General features: G+C 33.3%; 1 protein-coding gene across 2 annotated transcripts; it reads right to left on the bottom strand.

Annotated features, from left to right (window-relative positions):
• Positions 1-1,013: 1,013 nt before the first annotated feature.
• LOC118183046 (cyclin-A1-like) lies at positions 1,014-23,216 on the bottom strand. 2 transcript variants are annotated; one of them, XM_035352457.2, is made up of 3 exons: positions 23,021-23,216; positions 21,783-21,822; positions 1,014-4,263 (listed from the first exon to the last, which is right to left on the bottom strand). In XM_035352457.2, exon 3 carries the CDS (start codon positions 4,108-4,110, stop codon positions 3,055-3,057), a length of 1,056 nt encoding a protein of 351 aa, XP_035208348.1. In that variant the 5' UTR covers positions 4,111-4,263; positions 21,783-21,822; positions 23,021-23,216; the 3' UTR covers positions 1,014-3,054. The 2 variants fall into 2 exon arrangements, with proteins under 2 accessions (XP_035208348.1, XP_035208346.1); XM_035352455.2 differs by lacking the exons at positions 21,783-21,822; positions 23,021-23,216 and adding an exon at positions 13,941-14,346.
• Between the last annotated feature and the right edge of the window lie 714 nt (positions 23,217-23,930).

Raw genomic sequence — 23,930 nt, 5'->3', positions numbered from 1 at the left:
GGAAGCTCCGCCTTTCCAGAGGCTATAAAAGGACTCCCAAAGGAATATCGGGGGCTTTTTCTTAAATGTCAGGATGCAGTAAACTTCATACAAAAAGTTATTAGTAATTCTTTTTATTTACTCCGGATATCTGATTTTGTAACTGCTATTTCTCCTGAATAATAATAAATGGATCCTGTTTTTTAAACTTATCGTCTGATAATTTAAGCTACGACAAAAGCTGGTACATCACACACACATATATATATATAAGAATAAATAGTAAAGTTAAATTAAATTTAAATAATTCTCTTGCGCCATTGCTGCAAGGAATGAAATTTGAATTTAACAAATATTCTTTCACTCGTATAAAGCTAATTTATATTTAAATTTTAAATTATGAATATTTAACTGTATGCAACTAAAAAAAGATTAGTTATTGTTGCGAACTAATCTGAATATCATTCAAATTCAGAGAAGCATGTGTAAATTAAGTGCAAGTATCTAAAACCCTGAAAAACTGCCTGCTGAACAATTATTCATTTTACGCAAATTAATTTAATCTTAAAAAATTCGTTAAAAGTTTAAGGATTATTAAATAATTTTTCATGATTTTAGATACTTGCACTTAATTTACATATGCTCTCTCAATTTGAATGATATCACAAAGTAGTTCGCAGCAATAATTAACCATTTTCTATTTCTATACAGTTAAATTTTCATAATTTAAAATTTAAATTAGCTTTATACGAATGAGAGAATATTTATTAAATTAATATATATATATACCAGTTTTGAAGACTTTTTTTTTTTTTTTTTTGTAATGTTGTTTTCAGTGAATGTAAGTGAACAAAAGTAATTTAATATTATATACCTCTGGCGTGGCCACCGAAAAACTGTCACGTGACATAGGTTTGTCATCCCTGGAGTAATGTATTTAAATTAGTATTGCCAATAATTTATCGGGTCAGTTCATAAGTTCGTGCGCATTAAGAGTATGCGTGGAATTCACTATGACGCATTTACTAAAACAATACAATTTTGAACCTGTTGAAACTTGTCATCGTTTGACTAACATATTATTCAATTCATTACCAACTTTCGTAAATATCGAACGCATTTTAGTACCCATAGAAGATTAATATATGTAAACAGTATAAACGTGCTGTGCTACATTTTTTATTTTCGTGTGGTGAATCTGCCACGTTTGCAGCGATAAAAATTAATAGTGTACATGGTGAACACACTATTAGCGTAAGGACTGCCTAGAAATGGCTTAGAAAATTTAAAGTTGGAAAAAGCAGCATTGTTGATGAACCCCGTTCAGGACGTTTTGAACTGTTAGAACCAAATCAAACGATTCATTCAGAAATTTATAGTGAACAACTTTGCCGTCTAAACTCAGAACTGATCAAAAATTGCCTACGATGGGTAAATATCAAGAAAGTGTTGTTTTATCATGAATAACGGTAGACCACATACGGCTCGAACAACGCCGCAAAAAATGAGTGAATTTAATTGGGAGCTTTTGCCACATCCTGCTTACTCCCCTCCCCAGATATTGCCCCAAGTGATTTTCACTTATTTCGTGCCTTACAAAATTTTTTACTGGGAAAAAATTAAATTCTAAACAAGATGTACACAATGAACTTTCAAGTTTTCTTTTTTTTTTTTCAAAACCAGAGTCTTTTTACAGCAATGGAATAAAAATGCTGCCTGTAAAATGGCGAGACATTGCAGATAATAGAGGGAAATATATAATTGATTAAAATATTAAATTGTGATTTTTTTTATATTATTTATAAATTTGCCAAAAATGCGCACGAATTTATGACTGACCCAATATTTGAATAATCATTTAATAATTTGTTTAATATAATTTATTATAGATATTTAACTTGAACATACGCAGTTAATCAAGATCAAGCTTATTTACTCCAATAAGTATAAAATGCACAATACCTTTAATAATTTTGAACTTTCCCCCCCCCACAATATCCTATTAATTTTGAACTATGCACAATATCCTGAATAATTTTAACTTAATTTTCCAGTCGTTGCGGATATGGCAGGAGTACCTTAAAAAAATTCTAGAACAATGCAAAAACTGCTGATACTGATCGTTTTAAACAAGATATAACATACAAACCAAAACTTTGAATCTGCAGTTACCCCCCCCCCCTCGAAAAATATATACCTGATTTACCGGTTAGTGTCTATTTAATTTCAAAATTTTAGGATTATGTATACAATCATATAAGGTGCGGTGCATTTAATTACGGCAAAGCACACTAGGGCTACCTGCCTAAAAGCAGGGATGCCTTCGTGGAGGACTTTCTAAGAAAAACTGGCTCGTATACACGTTACACATGGGGAAAACCACGAAAACACCAATGCATCCAGCCCGTTCGCGGGATTCGAACCTCGGACCGAACTACCAGTGTTCAGCGACTTACCGCTCGGCCGCTGGTGGGCTACAATCACGTAAGAAAACATGACTAGATATTTCTAACGTAAATAAAAGGTTTTAAGCAAAATATTTTTTACAGAATAAAATTTTACACCGTTTTAAATGCTTTTAACGAAAAAAAAAAAAAAATGCGTAAAGAGGGAACTCGAACGATTTGCAACTCTTAACATTTAAAGTACTACAAAGCAAAAATATTTCACATAATTTAAAAATATGAAACAGACTGTCACAAACATGATACTGAGATTTAAAAATTTATTAATAACAAAGAGATAATTTTTTTAATTAAATAAAATATTAATTCTTAAGAACTTTTCCTAATTCATTATTTTTTTGCAGTTTTTAAATATCTAAGATCAATCTTCTAGAATTTATACTTAAATTTACAATTGCATGTATAAAATCACTATGAGGGAAAAGACGCATCACAGCAAGTTGCAGTGTAATAACATTATCATTCATAATTATTTTTTAAACTTGAACCAGGGTACTTTACATGATTATGATTAAGTTATATTCATATAATTGTAATATATCACATATAATGAAAACTAAAAATACAGTCACAGGATTTTACATCAAGTTATTACTTTTATTTTATACAATCACATGACGTTTGTGTGCAAATCTGCAACCCTGAGGTAATCAGATGATTTATATTTTTCATAAATGGAACGTCTTGGACGAGATATAAATTTTCTGTACAATTTACGTAACAGTTTGCAGCAGGTATTTGTATCAGTTTGGCTATAACCAGAAGAAGTTTGTAGCATTTTTTCACAAAAAGGAATATCCAGCATGTTAGTTGCAACAACAAGGGCAGAAGCTGCAAGTTTGCTTGGCAAAAATTTTAAAAAAGAGTCAGGTTCCATCAGTGTCATTTCTAAGATGAACAAAGCAAAAAAAAATATTGCATCAGATACTTCCATCGTAGAACAGATGCATTCTAGAAAGAAACATGTTGTTGGGCCACTTATATCGAAACCTAATGTTTTTAGAATTTTGCGTTCTATTTCACATATTTCTTTCTTTGTACATATGTTTTTCATAAAAGGAACAAAATCTTCTAATCTATCAGTGGTTGCTTCTTCATATTTTGAAGCGATAAATAAACATGCAAAACCAACAGCTGCCAGTTTGGTACCTTTGACAAAAACAAGAGATAAAAAACGATCTAAATAATAAACAGAAAGGAAAAGTACGTTATCATCGAATTCCAGTACATATGTAACATAAATTAAGGCATCGATAACAATATTACGAGATGACAACGAAATCCACGGTTGCCTTAATATGTAAGTAGGCAATGGACAGTTATTACGTTCTTTTTCTTTCAGATACTGATATATATCTTGAAGATAATAACTTTTATGTACTAACTTCTGATTAATTGACTTTGTTTTTAACTTGTAGCTATTTATTTTGAAACTGCATAAAACAACAGCTTGAGAAGTACAATATTCTGCAACACTCTTGCATATCTTATTTTCTGAAGCACAGCCAATATCTTTTCTTTCATTGTTGACTTCAGAACACGGTTTTCTTTCACTATCAAATATGAAAATTTTGATTTTTTTACTATCAGTTACATCGCAATCGTTCAGTAAAGCACCGATTTTCGATTCGTCTATGAAAATGCTCTTTCTTTTTAAGCCCAACATTCTTATATTTATCACTTAAGGCAACATTAGTCTGATTAATAAAGCTGCTATATTTGGAATGTATTATGATGACAAGAAACTGGTAACAATCAAAAAAATTTTCCTCTGTTGGAATTCAAAGTGACTGAACAATAAATTATAAGCTTTGTGAGTCTAGAATAAAATACAGAAAATTAGCAGTATATAAACATTCACACAAAAAAGTATATTAACAACCAAAATATTAAAAATATCTCTACCAAATGTTTTTGCAATATGTATTGAATGAAAAACAAATGATTCACTACTGAATTAAATGACATACTATGCACTACTTTCATTAATTACAATAAACCTGAAAATATTCATAATTATCAAATGAATATATTAGAAGTTAAATGTATCAGTTAGATATATTAAAAAAAGCTAAAATTTTAAAGTATTAAGAAACACTTATAGGGCTTTTAATCACCCAACTCGTTAAGCAGTTCAGTTATCTGAAAACACCTTGATTTCAAATATTTTTCGCATATATAATATTTACCCACATTTAAATAACCCATATTATAAACCAAGATTTGGATAAAAAGTATGTTCAAAACGTTTCTTAAAATAATTTACACAGAAAGTGCTAGAAACAAACTCATACAAGTATCTGGAGATTCAGAAGACACAATTCATATTAAAAAATAATAAATACAAGCAACAAAACATTTTAATATTTATGGGATGTCTTTTAACTAAAATGCTAATTTTCAAGAACTTTTGATACAACTAATGTTTCCGTACACGAACGTTCAGTCATTTTCCCGTCAAAGTTACTTTCTTTTGTGCTATTAAAGAAATATCATGTTCACTTGTCCAACTCTCTTATTTATTCTATACAGTAGCTCACATTTGTTTCCGGACACTTGCATTTTTGCGAAAATCTTATACTAAATACTGAAACACTGAGTTCGATTTTTTTGCTAATATATTTTTGTCTATTTTAACCTTTGCTTGTTGCAAAATAAATATCAACGAAATACTCCGCATAATAAAATAGTTTATTTATAAAATGTTAATCAGTAACTCACATAATAATTCGGACACTCGAAAGTTTTATTGTTTTTATGGAAGGCAATGTTTCTTGCCACAAATGTTTTGTTTTAAATAACAATACGTCATAAGAATTATCGTCTGCATTTGATAATTATTACTTGTTTATCAAAATATAAATAAAAATACATCATAAGAATTATCGTCTGTATTTGGAAGTTTTGTATTTGAAGTGAATATGAGGAGCCGATAAAAATTAACGACAAATTCTGTTAGAATTAATTTTTTTTAGTTTAAATTCATTTTAAAGATGGTAAACTATTCAAAATACCCCGAATATTCTATGTGTATAGCGCTCAACCATATTTGATGGTATTAAAAAGATTAAAGTCAAATGAAATCGTTTAAAACGCATTGAAGATTGGAACGTATTCCAAGATAACACGAAGGAATCGGGGATTTATTTTAAGAAAAATCAAGCAAAACCAAAAATTAGAGCTGTAAAATAGAACATATTTAATTAAAAGTTATCCCTGAAATTTTAAGAAGCATCATTAGATCTAATGGATACATTGGTCGATCAGCAAGAAGGAAGTTCTCCGTCAACAAGAAAACAAGGAAAATAAATCTGAGGTTGGCAAAATCAACGGTAAGTAAATATTTATCATATTAGAAGAACAATGTTATTTTGCAAACCAGTCAAAACTTAATACATTTGGGTCCAATGGGAAAATTATTTTACGGTGAAACTCGAATAAAGGTTTGAATATTACATATTTGCCAGTTGTTAAACACGGGAGTTAATACTTTATGATTTGTGGATGCTTCGCTGCCTCAGAAATGCGAAAGTATTTCAGAAAATAATTCGTATAAATCTATAAATTAAGGAAAACTTAAAAGCGTCTGAGAGAAAACTTGGAATGTAAATTATATTCAAATCCTACGGGATAAGGATTTTAAATATACAGCCCTAAATGTTCGCTTGTAGTTATTATACAACTGTCTTGAAATAATCAAAATTCCTCTGCATTCTACAGACATAAATCCTATCGAACATGTATGAACTGAACTGCAAAAATGAATAAGAAAATATGATTTTTCTTAAAACTTATGTTACCGACAAAGTATGAAACGCCGGCATTCTGTAGAATGCCTAGGCATTGTACATAATGCCGGACGACTTTAGGCAAAGTATCAAAAAAGAGAATTATTATATACTTTACCTAGGCATTGTATATAATACCTAGAAAAATTCTATAGAATGACAAATGCTCTTTAGGTAAAATATGAAAAAAAAAAAAGGTTATGATAAGGCTGTTATTTAAAAGACGTCCATTCCTCTAAAATACAAACGTTATTTTGAAAAATTAATGAAAGAGTGCCATTAAAAAAACTGTTCTTCGAAATATGTAAAAACAAAGATAGTGAGGTGATTTTGATTCAGCGTAATAAATTTGTATTTTCTATCTGGCTGAGACTGGGAATCGGTAAGATCTACCTGACAATAGAAGTTAAATTCAGAAACAATCATAAGTTTCATATCAGTGACTTTTTTAATACCTTTTTGTTTTTTATGGCAGAGCTTACAAAGGTGGTTGTTACAGTTAAATATCATTACGTGTAGCATTTTTGTAATTGGTTGAAAGTGCTTTCGACATTCCGTCACGTCTTTCCTGTGCAGTATTCAAATTAGTTTTCATGAAACACGAAAAATAACTCAGCGTCCGTGATGCAATACTGCATAGTACTGACGCTTTCTTTAACAGGATTAAATGAATGTACTTTTGTTTTCCACAAACATCACAACCTAGCGATTCGGTGGCCCAGTAGTCCCGTTCTTCTTTCTCAGTAGTCATTTTGGCCTTTTTACATCATTTATTAACTTCTGGTAAGTAGTTTCGGTTCTTCGAAACGAATCGGAAATGTATTTTATATTTTGCCGGTTTGTCATTTGGCATTCTATAGAATGCCTAGGAAATGTGTGAAATATGAATCGTCTCATACATTGCCGGTTAGTTTTAGGCATTATATACAATGCCTAGGCATTCTGTAGAATGCCGAATTTCCTACTTTGACGGTAACACTTCTACTAAAAGCAATTCTTACGGAGGATTGGAACATTCATACACTTACTTCAATCTGTGCCAAATCATGTAATTTTAGCTTAGAAGATATCCAACAAAATAGTGAATGACTCGTTATTTTCATGATTTTATTAATTATAAAATGTTACCTCAAAGTGTCTAGATATTTATGCGAGTTTCATTTTCAGAACTTTTTTTAAAGTAAAAACTTTTTTTCACAACAAGCAGGTTTTTTTTTTAATGACCGATGTTGTATTATAAGGTATTTTCCACTTTCCTAGCGTGCCTTCGTGGTTCTGCACGCTTGGCCGGTATTCCAGAGGTCCGTGGTTCGATTCCCGAAGGCGTTTGCTATTTTTCATCTTGCCTGATTCCGAAATAAAACCTAATGACTCTACAGTATATAAAAGTAAAATAAAATCCTTTCGCTAATATTTAATAAATGTTATTTGCAAATAGAGATGAAAAGCATGTGGGACCGAAAGCAAATGTGAGCCTCCGCACATGTTCGATAAGGTTATAATGTTTTTCTCCCGCCTTCTTAGCATGCCTTCGTGGTGTAATGGCCAACACACAGGGCCCAGAGGCCCATGGTTCGAGTCCCTGCGAGGACATTGCTCATTTTTCACGTCTCTCAGCATCCTATACAAAGGCGCCCGAACTAAAAAGGTGGTGGATGATGATAATCCAGCACCAGGATTTGACGATTGGGTCCCCTAATCCTCAGTCGCTTTTTAATAGGGCGAATATATAAGGTATTTCTCCCGCCTTCTTAGCATGCCCTCGGGGTGTAATGGCCAGCACACTCGAGTATTCGAGAGGTCCGTGGTTAGAGTCCCGGTGAGAGCATTTCTCATTTTTCATCTCTCCTGCTTCGAAAATGTCTCTACAAGGTTTAAGTTAGAAAACGGAGAAGTTTTAATAATTTAGGACAGTTCTACAATAGCTATAAGCAAACATATACAGAGGTGGCCAAAATTGTGGACACTTTTGGAAATTTTTATGTTTTTGAACTTTGTATGCTTATAGAAAACGTTACGTTTCACAAAATGCAAACTTGTATATATCATTTTAAAGAGAATTTATTACTGAATTCAATACAAAACACAAAATTCAATTATTTGCAATACAAAAAAGTTAAACGATAATAGTTATCGATATACTTTAGATAGTGATGATTGCAGTGAGTTATCAGTACTTAGTAGGGTACCCTTTATTTTTGATTACAGCTTCACATCGAAGTTTCATTGAGCTGACAAGAGTTTTAGGCTCTTCTCTCGTTATTACATGATGCCAGGAAACAATTGTAGCCTCAATGAGCTCCCTTTTATTTGACGGGCGCCTCATTCGGACAAGAGTTTTCAAACGGTGCCACCAATTTTCGATAGGATTGAGGTCAGGACTGTTTCCTGGCCATGACAACAATTTAACGCTCTTTGTACGAAACCACTCTTTCGATATTTTGGCCGTGTGGCAAGGAGCAGAATCCTGCTGAAAAATAAACGAAGCATTGTTGGGAAAGAGATCTCTGATGGAAGGTAGAAGTTTTGGTTCTAGTATAGTGTCAATGTATTTTCTGGCATTCAGTGTCCCATCGATGACATGAAGGCGACTCATACCATCTGCTGACATGCATGACCAAATCATAACACTAACTCGGTTCTTCACAGTTGCTTGAATGCAGACAGGATGTACTCTTATTCTACGTCTTGCATATTTTCGCCCATCACTACCGAATAACGATATCTTAATTTCATCACTCCATATAACTTGTGACCACTGATCATCTGTCCAATTAATGTGTTCCTTTGCCCACTGTAGTCTTTTTTTTCGTTGCTGAAAATTAAGATAAGGCTTTTTTCGTGGAATTCTACCTCTCAGTCCAACATCTGTTAATCTTCTCCTGATTGTTCTTGAACTGACAGAAACACCAGCATCATTGAGATCACTTCTGATGGCCGCTGATGACATTTTTCTATCTTGGAGACATAGTCTTTTTATTCTTCTGTCATCAATAGATGTGGTGCACCTTTTTCGGCCTTTCCCTTCTTTGTTTTTTATTGAATTTGTCTCCTGATACCGTAAACAAAACTTTCGGACACCAGATGTAGTCACTGAACCACCCACCTGTCTTGGAATTTCAGCATAGGAAAGACCACTTTCTCGTAACACAATAATATTACATCTCTTTCTAGGTGTCCAATCTACTCTTTTATTTGATGTCATTGCTTCTTGACTAAATATTAAAAATTTTTACAAAAATTCCTACTTGTAATTGCAGTGTATAAGAAACAGGTCCTTCTTCTACAGAACAAAGCAAAATAATGAATTGTTTCAAGTGTAAACATGATGTCAGCTTCCACTGGCAGTTACTAACATTTGATTGGTTCAAGAACAAGAACAGTGATTGGCCAGGAAAGCTAGACATTACAAACCACTTCATAACTGTGTTTTTTATTTATATTAAAGTACATATAACTTTTCTTTTGTATTGCAAATAATTGAATTTTGTGTTTTATATTGAATTCAGTAATAAATTCTCTTTAAAATGATACATACAAGTTTGCATTTTGCGAAACGGAACATTTTCTATAAGCATACAAAGTTCAAAAACATAAAAATTTCCAAAAGTGTCCACAATTTTGGCCACCACTGTAGATAAAGCGACTGCGAAACTGATGGGCCCTGGTTCGAACCCCAGAGAAAGCATTGTCTGTCCCTTCTTAGGAGGTAACAGTGGCCGCCTATTAGGTACCTTCATAATAAAATGACCACCACTTCTGGCCTTAGTAGTGCCGAAAGCCTAAAACTGGCTAGTGCCCGCCATTAAAAAAAATAATAATATATAGATACTGCTGGCTGAGATACTGCTTACCATGAATGGGGACCAAGGGTCCCAGCCCATACCAGGAGAAACACCCCCAGACCATAATTCCACCTCCGCCAAACTTGACTCTTGGCACAATGCATTCTGGCAGGAGACGTTCTCCAGGTAGACGCCAGACCCAGACCCTGCCATCCGAACGGTAAAGGGTGAACCTTGATTCGTCATTCCAAAGAAACCGTTTCCACTGATCTACGGTCCAATTTCGATGTGCTTTGCACCACATTAACCGAGCAGCGCGGTTGGACTTTGTGATCAAAGGCTTATGGGCAACAGCACGACCATGAAAACCAAGCAGATGTGCTTCCTTACGGATGGTATTCATTGAAACAATACTCCCGGATGCCTGTTGAAACTCCTTGCGGATGAGGGCTATCGGTTGGGTGCGGTTCTTCCGAATTTCTCTGGACAGCACTCGTCGGTCTCTATCTCCCAGTTTCGTAGGTCTGCCGACTCGGGGCACATTCCAACAATCACCGCTCACCTTCCACTTCTTAATCACATAGGCCACTGTCGATTTTGGGTACTTCAGATCGCTAGATATATCCCTTAAGGATCGGCCACATTTGTGATACCCGATAATTATACCTTTCTCGAAATCAGCTCCGAACTGCGAGGCATCTTGCATGCGACTAAAGCCGATGCTGTTTCCTACACGATATGTACCGGCGGAGTCCGTGACGTACCTTAGGACCGCAGATATCGTCATTTGCATAGGTGTCCAAATACTTATTGGTAGTCAGTGAAACAGACAGACTAGGGCCCGCAATTTGAAGGGGCCCGGTTTCAGTAAAGAAAAAATAAATAACACATTTTAAAAACAAAACAAAATATTTTAATACAATTTTATAATTGTAGCACTCTTGAAGCAGACGATCACCGTGTTCGTGTCTGGATAGAACGGGGCCAGGGGACCCTATCAGCCTTTGTTTTACAAAGGCATACAGGCATAACCCCTGGTGTGATGGTGCGGGGCGCTATTTCTTATGACAGCAGGTCATCTTTAGTCATCCTCCGTACATCTTTAACAGCTCAACGATATATTGATACCATCCTGCAGCCGGTTACATTACCCTTCATGGCATGTCATCCTGGGGCCATTTTCCAACAATGCCAGGCCACATACCGCTCGCATATCTCTGGACTGTCTCCGTGCGGTTGATACCCTTCCTTTTCCAGCAAGGTCACCAGACCTTTCACCAATCGATCGTGTCTGGAACAAGGTAGGCCGCCAGATTCGGGCACCACAAAATATTGCAGATCTGGAGCGACAAATGATGAATGCCTGGCAGAATGTGTCACAGGATGACATTAGGAACTTCTACCACGCCTTGCCTCGACGAATTCAAGCATGCATTGCCGCCAGGGTAAGTTCCACCAACTACTAATTTGAACACACAATGGATGATTGTGAGTCGTCAACAGGTGACCTTGATTTTTTAATAATTTTATTAATTGTATATGAGCTATACACATATTCAATTTCATCAAAAACAACTACTTCCTTCATGGTGCTTCGATTTTTTTGCAAAAGAGTGTATTTAAATTTTGTAGCGCGGGTGGAGGAATGCAAATTTCTACTTTGAAGATATAAAAGCCGAGTTTCAGTGGGAAAGAAAAGAGAGTTAAGCTACAACCCCCCCCCCTCTGCTGTAGATACGTTTGCTTATTGCTGGTTCACGTGGCTTAATTGCATTTACTTGTTGCCACTAGTTTCGAAAGGGGTTTAAGTAACGGTATCTCGCTTAGCCCTGTAGTTTAGTTCTATCACTTGTTAAATAGCTTCAAATTTTAGTTTCGTTATCTGATTTTTCAGTTACCGCCCAAGCAGAGACGAAGTTTGTTAGCGTCGAGCTGACGCATTGTAAATTTTAAAGAATTAATAAAAAAGTAATTTAACCCTTCGCTTGGTGCAGTTACCACTATTCCAGTTTTTCACACGGAAGTATATCTGCTGGACTGTACAATGTTTTCCATACTTGGCAAGCAATAGGCGAGAAATCTTCAGTTGTCCCTGGGCGCTGAAAACCCTAGCTACGACTCTGTTCACAGACGACTAAATATAGTATTTGCAACCATCGGTAATCATCCTACAGAAGGTTGTAAGGATTATGTTAATTTTATTAGCAGTTAAATTTTGAGTAAAACTTCCTTTCCTATCGATTCTTAATTTCAACTTACCACTTCCGGCCAGAACGTGGTTTTAGAATCACGTCTGAATGCTAACGACGAAGAGCGGTATATAACCGCGAAGTTCTACAGTGAGTGAGTGAGTGAGCGTCACCAAGGAAGACCACTGACCTGGCCTTAGCCTCACAGTGTGTTATCTTCCTGGCAGAAACCATCTACTCTCTGCTCCATCCTGCTCCGGGAACGCAGCCGAATAGACGACTAAGAGCCTCATAAAGTCTACATATAAGCTTGGATGTTGTTGTACGGGGAAAGAGTATCCTGTTAGGGACTACTTAAAATTAAGCAAAGAAGCAATCAAAAGACTGTTAAGAATAGACGGCTAAGAGCCTCATAAAGTCTACATATAAGCTTGGATGTTGTTGTACGGGGAAAGAGTATCCTGTTAGGGACTACTTAGAATTAAGCAAAGAAGCAATCAAAAGACTGTTAAGAATCGCTGTTAGAATAGACAGAAACTTGTGTTAGATAGGAGGACTCTGCCTGAAAAATTTACTGCCGTGGATTTTCTGGACTTGCTAAATGTCTACATGCGGGTGCTTATCCTGACACAACTGTCATATATTTATAGAGCTTTTGTGAAATCGTTGGTCCTGCATGGAGGAAATTTGTAACCTATTAAATTATTGCACATAGTAAACTTAAAAAAAATAATAAAAAAATAATAAATAAATAAATAAATAAAGAGACTACAGTTCTTCAGTAAGAGTTCTACAGTCTTAATGAGAGAGATACCAGATTATTCTGGCTGCACACGCGTCCGCCTTTTTAGGCTACTCTCTCGTAAGCTATTATTAAGCTCGGCCGTACTTTAGGCCTTTGATAGCTTCGTAGTCAACTAGCGTTAAGGGGCCAACTCTGCCAAAAAAACAAGGGGCACCCAATTGTAAACTTTATTTCTTTAGTTAAGATTAGTTTAGTTTAATTCTTAGTCTCTTAAGTTCAAGCCGAAGTGTCGGCTTTATTGTACAACTAACTCCAAGACGGAGTTTCGTTAAACTTTAGTTGGAATAATAAAGGGTTATTTCACCTTTCTTGCTTGTTGTTTCATGTACACGAACTCAAGCGATTGTTCGCTTACTACTTCTTAAGATTCTTCACTTTCAACTGTAACTTAGAATTACACAGTGGAGAATCCTACAAGGTTAATTGCATTTTTTTAAAACTGAAGGTTTCGGATATTTCAAAGAGATATTTCCAGGAATAGGCATTAAAAGCTGATAATGAAAGCAATAAATTCCTAATAAATAAGAGTTATAAAAAAAGAAAAACACGTAATGATTTTAATGAATTAAAACCTGCGTTTATTCTTTTAAATCGCTTATTTGTTAATCAGTAGCATACAGATTAAATTTTAAAAAATTAAATATCTTACACTTTGCCGAATGGCAACACACTGGCGAGTGGAAGATAAAAATATTTTATTTGGAGTAGTGGCAACACATTTCTGTTAAATCGTTCTATTTTTTCATTAAATTTCAAGCATTAATATCTCATCTGCCGAATGGCAACACGTTGCTTTAAAATCATCGAGTTACTAGGATGTTAAATAAAACGTAGTTATGGATAAATTGCAGGTAACTACCAAAATATTATTTCTTTAAAAGAAACTTACATTCTAATAAAAATACATAATAATATTAATATTACAGTACCTGATAAGGTATCTTCATTTCTACTTCCCTGTAACCTGAATTTTGCCGATTCTTATTGCTGTCTCTGCTACTCCTTAGGCCTTAAACCATCCGTAAATAATTAGAGAAGTTGAATGTGCTGGTGACTCAAGGAAAATAGACTGCGGCATAAAGGTCAACAGTTAGAAAGCAAAGGTTTGGCGTGATATTCACTGATAGCTGAGTGTTTGTCTTTGTTAGTAAGACGAAAACTATCACTACGTGAATGAATCCACATCCCCACTTTAAAACTTAGGGAAGCTCTCTGAACGCAGTGAAGAAAAAGAAAATAACGTAAATATGTTTTAAATTTTTCAGAACTTGGCGCTGAAATGCTAGGGAAAACGCAAGGAATCTGGAGATTTACGAGGAGGAAAACACGCGAGGATATACGGTACATTCAATTTCTAAAGTGAACAAAATACCTAGCAGATGTATTAAATAAAAATCGTAAGAATTCCACGTATAGTAAAACATACAATAAAAATACATATTCAAAAAAGGAAGTAAAAGGGAATATTCTTTTTATTGGTATAATAAAATTAGTTGTAAGTTCTTTATGAAAGCAATGAGGAATCACAATTTTTCTGAGAATTAAGCATGAAAAACATGAAAGATAAATTACGCAAGAGGATAAACTCTATCGTTTTTACGAAATGATTAAAAACACAACGATTTTATACGTAGTACATTTTGCACTTCAAGATAGTTGTCTCGATATTACACAATTCGGATATTATGCCAAACAGCACAACTTCTGTAATGGCGGCTGTCCAAATTGCAGTAAATATTATGACATAAATCTCCAAGGTGGTAACCTTTAAGTGATTGAACATTCTGAAATTCGAAAGTTTACCAAAGCCTGCCGTCTTCTGTCGAAGCGTTTTCTAACTTTTCTCCATTTAAAGGCTACAAGGTCATGAATTAAACGTAAACTTGTTTGTAAGGCTGTTGTAACATCAACCCCATAAATATTGAATTGCTTTTATTTACTAGATGAATAAGTCTGTATTTTAATTTTTCATTCATCAATTAGTTATAACATTTCAATGATACCATGTATTAAAATGATGTATCGTAATCATGCTCCCATTTTTACTTCCTTGTAAGACGTAGAAAAGAAGTATTGTAATCTCGAAAAGTTTCAGGCACCATATTTCAACAAAAATATCCATTTTCACCGCTATCGAATGCAAATTAACTATGTTTTTGCGTGACATCTGTACATAAGGACAGAATAAAAGACACTTTTTCTCCAAAAAAATTATGAAACTGCTTTAAAATGAATTCTGAAGAGAATTTTTCGTGTTGTCTGTACGTACGTGCGTACGTATGTATCTCGCATAACTGAAAAACGAGTAGCCTCAGAACGATGAAATTTTGTATATAGGACCGCTATAACATGTCGATGTGCACCTCGTATTTTGGTTACAATCGGCCGCACCAAACGTATATAAATATATTTATAGATATCCACTCTGTTACCCGGCTCAGTGATCTCAGTTTCTTTACTCTTTTTGCAAATTGTGCATTTTTTGCTTTAAAAATGAGAAACACGCAGTTAAAAATGTTTGATGTTGTTCTTATCTTCCGAATACGGTTTTTATGTCTTTAAGACAGTTTTATGCCTGCAAGCAATATTTGTAGAATTATCAACAATTTAAAAGCTGTTTAAGTGCGGTTAAGACTAATTTTTAAATAACATGGCGGCCATGTTTGTTTACATTTGAAATAGCAGAATAGTAGATTTGTTGTCAATCTAGAGAGACTAAGCTTCGTAACAACAAAGATAACGCCTTTATTTATTATTGCGAATTAAATCATGCTTAGTCCTTTCTGGAATTCTTTCGAGGAAATAAGTGTTTAAAATTTATTTCGTAATTTTTTATATAGATATTTTACGTTTTTATGTATTTTTGTCTTGTCGCGAAGTGAGAAATGAATTAATTGAATGAGAAATACTGAATCGTCTGTGAAAACTGTTTCTTTTTTGTTTTGTTTGCTTAATTTCTTTTACACATCTTTCTAGATTTATTATCGCAATTGAATAGGACATGTGGCGACTATTAGATAATTCTTCAAATGATATAAATTTTCTGCATTCTGAGTTATAATATGAATGAAATATAACGCTGTTAAGTGAACCTGGCGCCAGAGTGTCGCTATGGTAAACAAATAGAGTGAATTTTAAAGAGTGCATTTATTGTATTGTGGTTTATTCGCTATCGACGAAGTAGATTTAATTCAACCCAATAAGATTAAATTAAATGCAAGAAAAAATGCGTATAATTTAATATTCCGTACAAGGAAGTCATGTGGTGTACACATAGGATTTTTTACTTCATAAATTTAAAAAAGGAAATACTAATCTCCTCGCGTTCCAAAAAAAACGGTATATCATTTCAGAAAAAGTTCAATTTTGTGTCAAAACGCATAAGTTAAAATTGGTTAATCCGACCAGTGGAAAGAGATTTTTCATTTTTAGCCCAGAAGGACTATTAATTTCGTTTTGACATTTTCGCTATAGAAGTCTGAATCACTTTCCATATTGTTGCCACCAAATATTAGAGTCCTACATTATATTTAAAGAAATTAAATAATGAAGAATGTGCATGAATGTATGTATGTTTCTAGCATTGTGAAAAAAAACAACGGTGCCCAGAGACATCCAGTTTAGAATAACTTAGTCCTCCACTCGAATATGGGCATCTGGAAACCAAAATTTGGAATTTGAATCTGTTTTATTATCTATTTCAGGGTTTTTTAATTTTTTTTTCAGTTGAGACCCCTTTTTATCACTGAGAGTTTTTCGCAATTCCCAGGACCGCATAATAGTATTTACAAAAATTTTGTGGGCCGCATAAGCATTGCGCAAATCCGGCACACGCGTGAGTGAAACTGTCAGTTTTTTCACTTGTACTGTAATATACTATTGCAGTTTTAGGTCATTAACTTTAATTCCTAATTTTAAGACATAGAACAATGCGAAAATTTTAAATAATTAATAGACGAAATGACAGCGTCAAGTGCAAAGCAAGGAAAATGAACGTTTATATTATAAAAGGAATGTATCGAAACGTTTTTGTTTTTCCTTTTCCTGTATTGTCCTATCTTTATCTATTTTCAGGTACATTGTGTAAAAATACTCGTATTTGGTAATTGTAAAATTATTATAATAAGTTAAAGAAATATCAAAACTGCTAAAATTTTTGCCGACCTCCTGCTGCAGGTTCTGCGATCCCCGTGGTTTGGAACCTTGATCTATTTCATACTTTGTTAAACTTTAATGAATTTTTGATTAAGAAACTCAACGATTTCAAAGTGTTCCATTAACAGTAACATCGCATGCATCTTCAAACACGGCTATTTATGCGCGAGGTTTCTTTACATATTTTACTGTTTTTATGATGGTAATGTAGCAACGCAGAAGCGTTATAATGTCTAACGGTATTTTGCATCGAATGACTGAATGTCTGTATCATTTTTCAAATTCCGTTTTGAATCCCCCCCCCCGCATGAAAAAATGCCCCTTTGGACACAATATAAAATCTGAAAGCTTTAATATTTTTTTTACCGAGTGAACATTAAAATTTAACGATGTTTTTACACAAAACTTTGGATACGGTGAAATTTTAGATTAATTTCACGAATATTTTGTTAACTTTACTGCCCATTTTTGCGGCTGCTATTTATTCTGCCTCGGCTGTTGAGTTTGCTGTTAATTACGCATTCAACATTGCACGTTTCTACGCCACCAGTATTGTTGTTTACTTTATTATATAAGTGCGTGTGTGCGTAATTATTTAGAATAGGCATTCCCAACCCTTTTATCCTGGGCCGGATTTATACTTGATAAGGCCCTAAGATATTTGAAATATAGGGCCCTTTATATAAGTACAGTTATTATATGTCAGCGCCAAATATGGTTTTTTGGGGCCCAATAGAAAGTAGGGGGGGCCTCTAAGCTATAGCTTCCGTAGCTTATACGTAAATACTGCACTGCTTTTATCGCATAGAGACCCCTTTTATAAGAATAGTTTTGTTCATAGATACCCTTGCATATTTCTTTATAATATACAATATACAACATAGTCATAATACAAATAATTGTGAATAAGTAACTTAATGAAAAACTTAAAGGTTTGAGATTTTAAATTACGTTCAAAGCGGCGTTTTTTTAGCGCTTTGTGTGTTACCGTTATAAGGTATTTCTCCCGCCTTCTTAATGTACCTTCGTGGTGTAGTGGTCTGCAAGCTGGGCGCGTATTCCAGAGGTCCACGGTTCGATTCCCGGCGAAGGCGTTGCTTATTTTTCATCACTCTTGCTTCCAAAATACCTAATATCTCTACAGTAGTGCCCAAACTAAAAGATGGTGAATGATGACTCTTCATCACCAGAATTTGGTGGTTAAATAGGTCACCAGAATAATCACCAGAATTTGGAGATCCCTTAAAATCCCAGTCGCCCTTTAAAAGAGGGAGTATATAAGGTATTTCTTCCGCCTTCTTAGCGTGCCTTCGTGGTGTAGCGGTGTGCATGCTGGGCGCGTATTCCAGAGGTCCGTGGTTCGATTCCCGGCGAAGGCGTTGCTCATTTTTCACCATTCCTGCTTCCAAAGTACCTAATGTCTCTACACCTTATTTATTAAATATCATGTTCTTCGCACTTAAACCGTAAAATTCAGTTCAAGAGCAATATCGCAAAACAGTTTTAAATTGAGCATATTTTTAGAATTTCCGATACACAGTCTCACGCGCTGGATATAAAAATGTCTTTTCTGTATAACCTTGCCATGCTCGCTTTGAAATCCTTCAAGTTTGTTAATAAAAAATTCGTGAATGTTTTGCAAAATATGAAATCGATTATAAAACAAATTCCAAATTTCAAATTTGGGCTTCCAGATGCCCATATTCGCAGTAGGATTACGTCGTTCAAAATTGGATGGCTGTCGGTACCGTTGTTTTATCACAATGCGAGAAACATACATACATTTATGCAGATTCTTCATTATTTAATTTGTTCAAATATAATACGGGGCGATAATACTGGGTGGCAACAGTTCGAAAAGTGAAACGGACATTCAGAGTGATTCGACGCAAAATCGCAAAACGAAAACAATAGTCCCTCAGGGACAAAGCCGCTTTTGGACTAATATCAATTAGACTAAGAATATGAACAAAGCTTTTTTTAAAAAAAAATTAATTAGATTTATGTATTATTATTATTTTTTGTTATTATTTTTAATTTTACAAATATAAGCGAGTTGTTAGAAACAAAATTATAGCTTCTAATTTTCCAAAGTTTGATTTTAATGAATGTGATGGCTGCGCTTGATGTACTGATGCACATTTTTTACACTTGACATAAAAATGCTTAACTTAATTATTAAATCATCTTTTCCAAAAAAATATTCAGCTTTTCCTTGTCTTCTATAGTAAATTACTAACTTGACTAAAACCTGCTTCCACTAGTTAAGAAGAGCGAAAAGCCAATAACGTTGGTTTGATCAGGATTTAAATTTTTATTTTGGGATATTTCTGTCGGATGGCTCTTAAGGTCCAATATCTAGCGAATGCCTGTGTTTTAAAGACCTTGTATGATGTATTTTTATTTCAATGAATTATTAATTATTAATTTTATCAATAAATTTACGTAATTAACGAGATTTTAAGTATACTGATCAAATGCTGATGCGTATTCGGCTGTTGACCCCTTGACCATCACTGACGCCCTTTAAATTTTCATCGAAGGTCAAACGACCGTGTTGGGAACGTCTGATTTAGAAAGTTGTTGACTAGGCAGAGAATATATAATGGAATGCCGAAGTGCGGTAGTCATTGCTGGTGTAATATTTCTCTATTTTAGCTAACAAACATTTTTTCAGCAAAGATAAATTGGTACAGTAACCGCGCCTAAGTGATATAGTAACTATATCAGTACCTTTCACATTATTAAACACATTTGAAGACAACAAGCAACAGGCGTTAGCAAGCTGGCAGTAGCAACGTGAAAAAGAGAGAGAGAGAATGCGATATGTCTAAGATAAAAATCCGGTTCAGGATTATTTCGTTTTGGTTCAGCTTTATTTTTATTGCTTAATTTTAAGTTTCGATTGCAAATTTGAAATTATTATAGGTTGAAACATTATTGAAGTACCTGGCATGAGTCATTAGCGTTAGGCAAGAATCAGTCGAGATGGATTAGTTTAGACATGACGCAGTTTAGAGAAATTTATTATCAGCAGTTACTATTTTTTAGGATAGAAAGGGGAAATAAACAAATTAAAATGGAGGATTAAGGCAAATTAGAGAATTTTGATTTTAATTCTGCAAATTTTTACTTCCTTGTACGAAGTAAAAAGGAAGTATTGTAATCGCGAAAAGTTTCAGGCAGCATATTTCAACGAAAATATCCATTTTAACCGCTGTCGAATGCAATTTAACGATGTTTTTGCGTGATATCTGTACGTAAGGACAGAATAAAATACTCTTTTCCTTCAAAAAAATTATAAAACTGCTTTAAAATTAATTCTGAACAGAATTTTTCGTGGCGTCTGTACGAACCTATGTACGTATCTCGCATAACTCAAAAACGAGTAGCCTCAGAACGTTGAAATTTTGTATATAGGACTGCTATAACATGTAGATGTGCACCTCGTATTTTGGTTGCAATCGGCCGCACCAAACGTATATAAATATATTTATATATATATCCACTCTGTTACCCGGCTCAGTGATCTCAGTTTCTTTACTCTTATATATTTGTAAATTGTACATTTTTTGCTTTAAAAATGATTGAATTATGTTGTTCTCATCTTCCGGTTAAGTTTTCTATGCCTTTAGTAAATCTGTATGCAATATTTTTAGAATTATCAACAATTTTAAAGTTGTTTAAGTGCCGCTAAGCCTAATAATTTTTTTGATGGCGGCCATTGCTTGTTTACATTTGAAACAGCAGAGTAGTGGATTTGTTGCCAATCTAGAGAAACGTAGCTTCGCAACAACAAAAATACGCCTTCATTTATTATTGCGAATTAAATCATGCTTAATCCTTTCTGGAATTTTTTCGAGAATATAAGTGTTTAAGATTTACTTCGTAATTTTAAATATAGATATTTTCAGTTTTTATGTATTTTTGCCTTCTCACGAAGTGAGAACTGAATTAATTAAATGAGAAATACTCAATTGCCTGTGAAAAACTGTTTCTGTTTTGTTTTGTTTGCTTAATTTCTTTTATACATAGTTCTAGCTTTATTATAGTATTTGAATAGAACATGTGGCAACGATTAGATAATTCTTTAAATGATATACATTTTGTGCATTCTGAGTTATAATATGAATGAAATATAATACTGGTAAGTAAACCTAGCGCCAGAGTGTCGCTATGGTAAACAAAGTAAATTTTAAAGAATGCATTTATTCTATTGTGGTTTATGCGCTGTCGGCGAAGTAGGTTTAATTCAATCTAATAAGTTTAAATAAAATGCAAGAAAAATGCGTATAATTTAATATTCCGTACAAGGAAGTCATGTGGTGTAGACATCAGATTTTTTTATTTTAAAACTGCAAATTAGAGAATTTTGATTTACACATTTTTTATCTTACATATATATGCTTAAAAGTACGCTTTAAAAATCTTTACGTGCTTTGAAATTTCTCTTAATTGATACCTAATATTACAGGTAATTTTTGTAGAATAAGGTAATATATATATTTTTGTAGAATAAGGTAATATTAACATTTAAAAATTGCAGCTTTTCCTGTAAGTTCTGTTTTAATTGCAATATGTGTTTTGCAAATGTTTATACGTCAGACGATACATACCTGTCTCCATTACCTAATATGCAGCATATACGTCATGTACCTAAGAAGAAAGAAAAAAAAATTAGTTTGCAATCTTTGAGCTACTGCATCCTCTCTCACACCTTTTACAAACTCCATCGAAGGACCTTTTACAAACTCCATCCATTCTTGTTTTTTTTAACAAAAAAAAAAAAAAAAAAAAAAAAAAAAAACAAGAATGCAAAAGTATAATTCTATGAAATTTATTAACTATCTAACTGAAAAAATACCAATATCGAAGTAAAAAAAGTGGTTTATTTTCTACAAAATTCACCTCCCAATTCCGCCCCCAAAGTTAAATTCAATTAAAATTTGATGTTTTAAATTTTTAGACAATTTTAGTACCCCACTGAAAAGGATCACCTCTTGTACCCCTGCTTGAAAAATATTTTTAAGTCAATTTTTGTAAACAACAGTTTCAAAAAGTTCTTCATACTAAATTTTTAGCAATTTAGATTTAACATAATTTTGTGAAAGAACATCCTTTAATGTTTTGTTATTTTTAGCAATCAAAATACCTAGCCAAACCACTCATAATTACCAGATTGTTAACTATAAATCACTCCCAGCCTTTGAATGAGCAGCTTTCAATAATTAATAAGTAATAGTTACTAATAATGAAAATAATTTATCAGTTACCTTAAATTTTATTATGTAATATATTTAATTACTTAATAAAGTTAATTTATAAAATTCTTTATTAATAAACTCATTCACTGGAGTAGTTAAAGAAACAAGAATTATGAATGAGTAGCTTTGAATAATTAATAAATAATAGTTACTAATAATGAAAATAATTTATCAATTACCTTAAATTTTATTATGTAATATATTTAATTACTTAATAAAGTTACTTTATTAATAAACTCATTCACTGGAGTAGTTAAAGAAACAAGAATTAACATATTATCCATAATTTGCAGGACTAGTTTCGAAGGTTTAAATATAGAACTTTCGTCTTCAGCTGCAGAATGAAATGGCAAAGAATGGCGATCACATCACTTCTTCAGCTGATGAAGAAGGTTCTGTATTTAAACCTTTGAAACTAATCCTGCAAATTTATGATTGTTACGCTGATTCTTGTTGCTTTAATTCCTCCCTTCTTAGTGCTATTTTAACTCAAATAGTAAAATGTTCGTTAACTGAAATTAATTACTTCTAATGTATTCATTACAATTATATCTAATGAAATACTATAAATTTTCTCTTCGATTACCTACTTTAAAAACATTCTACTATGCATCTTCAAAAATCTATCAATATATAAAAATTCTTTGTTTACCAAAAAACAGAATACATATACATAATGGAATAAATTTTCGAAAACCTATACAACTAAACAACTTGATGATTTTAAACGACCTAACCACTTTCTCAAATTAAAAATTAAATATGAAAATAAATAAATAAAAATGCAACATAAATAAGAGTCTCATTCTTTTTAGCTAGCGAAGAAGGCGAGAAAAGAATCAATATTTATCCACTAGATGGCGCTACCAGACTAAGAAAGGTAACTTAAAATTTTGCATGACGTAGAGATGCGGAGAAATCTCTCTCATGCAACCGTTATTACGTAATTCATATCTGCCCTTGATATCTGCGAGACATCCTAATAATATAATAAATATTTATTCATAGTGCAATATTTTTTGGAATGAGCATTACAAAGAAATTTATTGATAATTTAAACGTGAAACATCTCACGACGATATATTTTTAAAATAGAGCCTTATTTCTGAAAAATATTTTATCATGAACATCCGTATTGAAAGTTACCTTTTTAAGACGACTTTCTCCACAGAAGATCAATATTCATATGGAACTGTGGGCGGTCATTTTGGACGTGGTTTTCGTTGTTATGGCTTTACTGGCAGTGGCGTAACTAGATGGGGGGGGAGGGTCCGCCCGGGCATCACTTTTTTGGGGTGCATTTATTCTGTTGTGGTTTATGCGCTATCGACGAATTAATTCCATCCAATAAGTTTAAATGAAATGCAAGAAAAAAATGCGTATAATTGAATATTCCGTACAAGGAAGTCATGTGGTGTACACGTCAGATTTTTTGTTATTAAGACTAAAATTAAATTAAATTTTAAAAAAATCTGATATGTACACCACATGACTTCCTTG

This window comes from Stegodyphus dumicola, chromosome 8, assembly GCF_044657685.1.
Source record: "Stegodyphus dumicola isolate Sdum_Otavi_A_Nest chromosome 8, ASM4465768v1".
NCBI classification, from domain to species: domain Eukaryota; kingdom Metazoa; phylum Arthropoda; class Arachnida; order Araneae; family Eresidae; genus Stegodyphus; species Stegodyphus dumicola.
Note: the sequence above shows the minus strand (reverse complement) of the source record. Positions and strands in the feature narration are given on the sequence as shown.

Coding starts and splice junctions, on each gene's coding strand:
- LOC118183046 (XM_035352457.2), bottom strand. CDS start 4,110: ATGTTGGGCTTAAAAAGAAAGAGCATTTTCATAGACGAATCGAAAATC.